This window comes from Hyposmocoma kahamanoa, unplaced genomic scaffold (assembly GCF_003589595.1).
Source record: "Hyposmocoma kahamanoa isolate Upper Pololo Valley unplaced genomic scaffold, ASM358959v1 166, whole genome shotgun sequence".
NCBI classification, from domain to species: Eukaryota; Metazoa; Arthropoda; class Insecta; order Lepidoptera; family Cosmopterigidae; genus Hyposmocoma; species Hyposmocoma kahamanoa.
Genome location: NW_020653601.1, coordinates 1,703,883 through 1,712,598, shown reverse-complemented (window position 1 = coordinate 1,712,598; position 8,716 = coordinate 1,703,883). Strand labels below are relative to the sequence as shown.

The 8,716-nt window shown below is 37.2% G+C and overlaps 1 protein-coding gene across 1 annotated transcript; it reads right to left on the bottom strand.

Moving 5' to 3' along the window:
* Positions 1-408: 408 nt before the first annotated feature.
* On the bottom strand, positions 409-7,918 carry LOC113225537. The gene is made up of 4 exons (XM_026457861.1): positions 7,889-7,918; positions 6,859-6,966; positions 3,850-3,964; positions 409-2,125 (listed from the first exon to the last, which is right to left on the bottom strand). The coding sequence occupies exons 1-4, from the start codon at positions 7,916-7,918 to the stop codon at positions 1,878-1,880; spliced, it is 501 nt and encodes a 166-aa protein (XP_026313646.1). The 3' UTR covers positions 409-1,877.
* Positions 7,919-8,716: the final 798 nt, after the last annotated feature.

Here is an 8,716-nt window from a genome sequence, read left to right as displayed (position 1 = left end):
GCTGTGTTTTTCCTATCGTTTTCACACCGTATATTAATCAGTGTATATCTTCAGAATTGTAGTATATATTTTTTCCGAAGTGATTGAGTCAACAGTTTCACTGTTGTATTATGGACTCTTAACGGTACTTTTGACTCGGCCTTTCTTTTGGTCGTCGTAAGTTCGCTTTGTTCGGCCCTTACCAACTTGCCAGCTCGCATTAAATCAGTTTCGTCAGTATCCTTTGATTCGTCCTCTTTAGATGTCCGAACCATCAAAACATCCAATTCTCTATCTTTTTCACTATATCTTCCTCGCCGTAGTGTTCTCCCGTGGTTCTATTTCAATAATGATTTTTTTTTCTAAATTTGCAAACTAAAACTTCCCCCGAATAATTTCAAATTAGCCTCTTTTAACCTCCTCACGCTTTTTTGTCACTTATTGTGACAGTTCTTATCAGTGATATGTCAAATAAAATATGCCCAAATACACTGTTTTAAATATTACTTAATTAAGGAATATGTTACGTCTAACAAGTTACTATTGAACCTTCAAATTTTGGCGCTCATATTCACATTCGACATTTATGTTCATGTTTATAATATAATAAATTAGTTCTTTAAACTTCCGCATGTCCTGGATTCAATATTAACTTGTCAGACTTTGGGTATGTACTCTCACCTTGTTCTCTTTATCTCTTATTATTATTCGTAAATATCTCTTACGTACACTCAGACGCATATGGAATTATACAAACTATCAATTTGAAACTGCTTATTCGAACATGTGACGTAAGATATTTTCAAGAAAGAATTTTGACGCTACGTATAACTCTAGCTGTGATCCACAGTACACACAATGAAGGGTGAACTCGTGTGCTCGTTGTTATTTTTTTATAAAATTATAAAACAATACTAAATAAATGTAACTGGTAACATTAATATAAGTACTAATTCAATATGGTGGGTGTATTTATATGGCTACATAATAAAATAATTATGCAAAATTAGGTTATTTCTAAGCATTATAGAATGCAATGGCGTCTATTTGGGTAAACTCAAACTAAATTTAAGCTCAGTGCTCTCTTTTGTTATTAATATCAAAACAGAAGTGTGTCTACTCGTTGTAAATGTTATTTAAAATAATGGAGTAATATACAAATAACCAAAACGAGGTTTTCTGTCCGATGGTAACAGAAGATTCAGTGAACTTATATTGAATTTAGTTGGTTGGGTTTACAGGTACAGACACCAGCATTAACTTGTCAAATTTAAGAAATAACGAAAACTGAGATGATCATTATTTTTTGCACGCTAAAGTAACAATAATGTTTACAGCACCCTCACTACGACAGTGAAATTTATTGATATGAGTATTAGCTTTTGAGAGTATTTTGTCAGTGTTATTGGTATGAGTACCATAACAGGATGAATTTTGATATTTTAGTTGAAAAACAAAAATTACTCTTTTTCTATTTGTCTTTTAATTATATTTACTCTAATTTTTCTGTCCAAGCTATTTATGTACAACTTCCGTTTTCTACTTCAATATATATAAAAAAAACACTTTGTATTTCCGTGTGGTTATAATCGGAGACTGAAAAAGGCAAGAGCGTATTTACCTAAACTTTGATACACTTAAGAGTAGATAATACCTCCCACATCTAAACAGTTAATAAGTTACAAAACTTTTGTTTTATATGTCAAAAATATAGAACAAAATACAATATAATAATTCTGAGATTTAAGAGGGTGGTATTAGTATCTCTATGTGTATTAGCTCCTTGACGATTAGGTAAATATCCGATCTCTGTTTATATCTTTGTGTTCTTTTTATTAATATCCGATAACGGCGAATCTAAAGAATTGTAACTAATTTTAAATATTTTTTTGTTAACTTTAATTATAACTGTTTTTCTTCTTAGGCGGGGGTGTGGGCGGTTTTTCAGCCGGCGGCGTTGTATACCGTCTTTGGGACAAAGAAGCGTACAAAAACGAACCTCGCGGCGACAAGACCGTGTCGTAGTTGTGCCGTGGTGGGAGGAGTGTGTCGTTGTTGTTTTCAGAGTCGATGTCGAGACTGCGATGAGATGATTTCTGGGGTAGCGGTGGGGGCTCTTCGTCGTCTTCTCTCGAGTCCGTGGTACCTGGGAATAGGCATTGATAAATTCAGTTTTAGAGGTTGATACCTCCGTGGTCGATTGGCTTGCATACCGGCTTTTCATGGTGTCGTAGATCTCCGAGGTCCCGGGCTCGATCCCCCGTACGCTTCAATGCAGTAAAACGAACTTTTCTATATTGTCTCGGGTTGGGTGTTCATGGTACCGTCGTTGTGTCCGATTTCCATAACACACGTGCTTAATTACTTATTTTGGGATCAGAGCAACATGTGACGTTGTCTTATAATAAAAATAACGCACACACTCAACATAGCCCCGCACTAGGGAAACCCTGTGTCTCGGGTGCCATGGAAACACACATAGACAACCACAAATTACACCCAAACTCACGAGAGAAATAAATGTAGGCCAAACAAATATTTCTCCCGACCCGGGTATCGAACCTGGGACCTCAGCGTGGCATGGTAACCGTTCGGCCACGGAGGTAGTTAAGCCCTGTATTTATAGAGATTAAAATTTATTGAGTAGCAAATTGCACACTACTGTGTTTTAATAATACCAAGTACGAGTACGAGACGAACAAGTCATGCGCCTGATGGTAAGCTACACGCCTGTTCGTAACAGTTGCAGTGTCATTTAGCTCTTTAAATCGCAAAGATCTGACGGGCACCACTGCGCCCGTCACCCTGAGACATAAGTTGACAAGCGCCTGTAATTTCACCAGCAATCTTACCCTTCCAAACCGGAACACAGTAATGCTTACATTACTGCTTGGCGGCATATATGTAGGTGAGGTGGCTGATAAATATGTATACCAATAAAGTTTTTTTTTGTTGTCCCTCTAAATCTGTGTTGACAATATTTTGTCTAGTCTATATCGTCGCCTTAGAGTGCAAACCTCGCATACGCGTTTTCACATAGTACGTCTTGACTGATTTTTGTTGCAGAAAAATTTGTAAACTTCTTGCTGAAATATATCTTATTAAAGTAATATGAAAGAAGTATAATTTAACCGATTAAAATGCTAATTATAATAGTGTACATTGTATATTAAGGACGGTATAAGAAATGACTAACGAGGATTTATTAGAAGGCCGAAGCCGAAGGCTGGGGGCTTTTATAACTCGAGTTTTGTATTTTTTTATCGTCCGTGACACATACAGTGTTTTTCATCACATTTGCGAGTAAATAAATACAATGTTGATTTCTTGTATGAATAAATATGGTTCACAACACAACAATTATGGTATTTGCAAATGGCGGATTTTTTTTATTTTTTTTATCAACACATGGCCAGGTCCATAGATAATACAACTCGAACTAAAGTGTCGTAAAAAGCAAAGGCTGTATAGCCAAGATGGACTGTAAAAAAAGTTTTATACAGAAAATAATTAAAATGAAATAAAAGAAATTGTTAATGTTAAGTAATTAAGTAGAATGTGGCTGAAGTGCAATTAAATTTCTGTTTAGATAACATTTAAAGCGAATGTTTTAATTTAGAACTTAACCCCCTTGCTTGACCTGTAAGGAAATATGTCGTGCTACAAATATAAAAAAACTCAGTACTGATCATGGCTGAAATGAGAAGAAAAAGGCCATCATACTATTTACGAGCAAGTGTGATGAAAACATTATTGCGTTTAATACAATTTACACATTTTTGTCTTCGTCCTGAAAAATGACATACGAGGCATTCACTCTAAGACGACAATATTGAATAAAAGAAGAGAACAGAGGAAGGGGAGACTCACCCATGGAGTCGCGGTTGGAGGGCGGCGCGGAACAGCTGCCGGCCAGCAGGCTGGCGCGCTGCGACTGGCGCCGATCGCGCTCCACCTCGGCGCGCGGCGGCCGCTCCGGCACCAGCTGGGGACGACGCCGCTTTTTTATAATACCAAATGACGGGACGAACAAGTCGTGCGCCTGATAGTAAATCACATGCCTGTCCATAACAGTTGCAGTGCCACTCAGAGCTTTAAATCGCAAAGATCCGAGGGGCCCGTCACCTTGAGACATAAGTTGACAAGTAACGTGTGCCGGAAATTTCACCAGCCCCTTATCCTTCAAAACCGAAACGCAGTAATCCTGACGTTACTGCTTGGCGGCAGAAATCGATAAGGTGGCAGTACTCCCCTGGATGAGCTCTTTCACAAGGAGTTCTACTGCTACTAAAAAGGCTGAGGGGTCTTTGCCGTTGCTGACGACGACGTGTGCTAAGATTTTTAAATACAGGTAACGAATGAAACTTGTACTTAGTAAGTCAATTTGTAGTTATTGCAAGGGTTCGCACGAATCGTTACCCTTCCACATTTATATGGCGAACGGCTATGGAATGGAATTCCCTGCCTGCAGACTTATTCCCTGAACGTTATAACTTGGGGCTTTTCAAGGCGAGAGTGAACAGGCATTATTTAGATGTGCATGCTACCTCGTCGACCTCTTCGACACTCCCCATCAGGTGGTATGGAGGTCAAATGCGCACATTTACATTTGAAACAAAAAATAGTAATAATTTTAAAAAATTCTGAATTTGATAACAAAAACAAAACCGACCTCACAACTCGTAACCTAAAAACGAACCACGATCTATTTATTTGAAGCCTAATTTGCCATTCTCAGAATATTGACCGCTACTGAGATCCTCCCTTTCCAACAAAAAAAATCATCAAAATCGATTCAAAAATGTCACGAGTAATCACGTAAAATAAACAACAACAACAAATAAAGTTGAATTGACAACTTTCTCCTTTGTTTGAAGTCAGTTAAAAACTTTTTGTTTAGTATTAAATTCTTTAAAGTTTTGACTTTTTTGACACATTTATAAAAAAAAAAGGAAAAAAAACATTTCTATGCAACATATCTAACATCATTATTCAAAGTGATATTATACTAGTTACTAGTTTCCGTTTATTACTTCTAATTAAAAACCAGACTATATCATGTCACACGTACATTTTGTAGAGATTTCTAAGCAATAAAACAGAAACTGCTGCCATTCACCTTTCTTCGGACGGTAATGCTTCATTCACACGGCATTGTCCTTCACGTTTTTTAACGTATTATAAACAGTATATATACTATTAGTATTAGAATAGACACGGGGGTGTTCACACGATATATTTTCATGCGTTTAAATGACGAATAGCCGCAGTACTCACACAACAATCGCCTTATGAACATGTATGTGATGGGTCCACGCTTTGTTGCACTTTTATATTAGCAAAGAAGACGCCAACGGCTTTGCCGCCGGAAGAACGATTCGTTCTGTGTACCGTTTAGGTTCTCTAATTTCTCTCAGAGATTAGTTTAAGGAGGCTGGTATCATCACAGTACATTTACTCAAATATTTTGTATGCATGTAAAAATATACATAATTTCAATCCATTATATTAACCTTAGAACTAAGTCCGAAGTCACTACGATTTCGTTTACCTAAGGTAAACGATTCTTTTATGGGGAACTGTATACGTTTTTACAATAAGATTGCGGTGTGTATATATATATATATATTAAATGTAAGTTTAAAACTTAGATTAAAAGTATTTTAATTGAAAAGTCATATTACAAAACTGAAGAGTATTTGTTAGATAAAGATGCATGGAAAGAACATGAGTATAGATTCCACACAAATGTGATTCAAAGTCCCTAGAGTTTGGGTTCATCCAATGAACCAAGAAGCAGTGCGTACAAACAAATTTGAAAAATTGTACAAAAATATCAGAAATGTTGAAAAAAACCGGGCCTTGTTTCCACTAAAGATAATATTAATAAATTGTCGTAATATCCTTGTATAAAATATAATTAATACAAAACATTTAATTACTAATTCATTGATGACTAAATGAATGAATAACTACATAGGTATTGGTTTAAATATAATATTTATTATTCATAAAACGTTCTTTAAAGGACGGACAGTATTGACTTAAAAGGTAAGGGCACTATTTAATGTGGAATGTCATAGTTATGTTTTGTGGCATATCATAACGTCATTGTTTTCTACTAAGGCACGAATGCAGTATGATGTATACTAATTTTGTACTTATGTAGTTTTTATTTTAATTCAGTGTGTCTCTGATTGTCTTCAATCTTCAGATTTGCCGGTCATTTTGTATTAATAAAATCATGCGTGCCCTTCTTCCGTAAGAAAGTTTAATACTAGACTACACATATACACACATAACAAGGTACTCTTTGTACTAGACCGCAAACTAGACGCCGCTTGTTTAATGTCTATTCGATAAAAAACGTATGACTTCGCACCGTGTGAGAGATGCATTAATACTATGCACACCGAATACGTTAAAGTTCATTCGAATTGCTTGACAAGTTCGTTGCGTATTCGATAAACGTATAGAGTAGAGCTGTGTGCGTTTTTTTGCAGGACAAACGCCGTGTGAACGGTTCTGTATCGAATGCATGGCCACTGTTTACCAACGCTGACGTGTGTTTATGCTTCTTTCTTGTGTAAATTGCCTAAGTACATATACTTACAAACGCGTAACTTCTAAAAATAGTAACGACAACCTAATCTACGCCCACATACTTTTTACCTAAATTCCCTACGCGATGAGGCAGGGGTCTTCTGTGATGGCGTCCACCCGGTATGACAGCTGATGCTCCAGTCTTTGTGAAGCTGACGACAACATAGTCTACTCTAACGTGCTTATACGTACGTCTTGTCTAAGCTCTCTAAGGGGCGAGGCAGAAGGAGTGTCCATATGTGACGTATTGCCGCTGATATGATTGCTGACGCTCACGTTGTTATTGATGCTGACGTTGCTCACGCTTGGACTGCTAACAGATCCGTTAGGGGCGGAATGTGAGGTGTACCACTGGCTACCGCTCGCCGGGGTGCCTACTTCGCTCTAGAATAAAATATTAAGCGATATTTATGATGCAATATAAATATAATCATGATTTTTAAGTACAACTGTGTGTAATTTTAGGCTCAACTTATATTGTCGCGAAACACATATGAATCTAATTTTTGTCTCTCAATACTCCTGGGTTACGTTCAGTTTACGCGCGAACATCAGAGCGATTGCAGGTATCTAGGGAAATGGAGCTTCAAAATTTTGGTACAGAAATGTAAAACGATGAAATAGGAAAAATAAGGCAATATCTATCTTCTGCGTACACTAATAGAATCCGCGCGTAGTGTTTCAAAAATTTTTGGCTCACCGATTGAGACTGCCGAAAGTGCCGCGCGTGTCACGACAGTGGCGTTGCTACTGTACTTGCAAATATTGTATGTAAAAATTAATAGAGGCTTCAGCGCTACTACCAGTAATTTTCAGGTAAGTTTTTTGTACTCAATTTTGGTGAACATTTTTATTATTTAATTATTCGAATATATCGTCGTGAAATATTTCAGGTTACCACATTCGAATATTAAATAACACTTAATGATGATAGGATGTAGGCTGACATCTTAAAATCGGCTGATACTGCACAGTGTTTGAAGACCCGCTTATTTAACCAATGTGTCTTGAATGAGACGTGGACGCTCACACAGAAGGCTGTGTACAGAATGAGAGTCCACAAAGAGCCATGGAGCGAGTCCCGAATTCCGAAGATGAACTAAGGTCTAAGACATAGGAGAACGTATAACGTGTTTAAAATGGAGCTGGACGTGGTGTGGACCGAATGGTGGCCAAGAAATGGATATAGAAACGTGAGACGTTCTGTAGCGAGATGGGTGGACGACATTGTCAAAGTTAAGGGCAGTGGATGGGTGAGACAGGCACAGGATCGTGGTGGATGTCATAAACTACGGGAGGCCTATACCCAGCTATGGGTGATGATGATAGTGGACATTATGCCAATTGTAAAACGTATACTGTTGTTGCGTGATTTCCCGAGACTACGCGAGAATTCTCCGGAAGAACCACTCCTTCTTTCAACTCATATCTACATTATATGCATCGAGTATATTGCCAGAAATAGAGAGGAAATGTCATTTAATTTGTTTGAAAACTATTCTGTCAAATCATTACGGTGACAACTGCGCTCCGATTGGCCAGCCCGAATTCGAAACAATTGACGGGTGTCGTCAATTGTTTCACTAGCTTTGCTATAATGGACGAAAATTGAAAAATTACATATTCAATATTTAATTAGCGATGAAATGTTTCCGTTTGTTTAGTAATTAGATGTTTTGATGTTTTTCCCACACCACCGAATGGAACAGCCCCCCATTGTCAGAGATATTATCTTTATTATAATAAATACAGAATATTTTTTGAATATACGGAGACATACACACAGGTCAGTTGTTGGCGCTGTACTATTTCAGCTTTCTAATTTGTGATTTGGGCGCAAACGAGAGTTGATATTTAAAAGTGATGTAAGGCCCATTTTTTTAGTTTTGTTTTAGTTGCCAGGGATGGATGGTCTTTATTTCGTCTCTATTTCTTGTTACATACTTGATGTTTGTACGTAACACGTAACAATTTAAAAACACTCATCATGGTTTCTGAAAGTCGAACACCGTGCTCATGCCACGAAGTTTTGCAAAGTAGGTACGAGAATTTAAAACAAGAGGCAGTAGATCGTTTGAGTAGTGTCACATATGATTCTTTATATTGTTTTTAAATAGTTATTTTTGCCAAATGG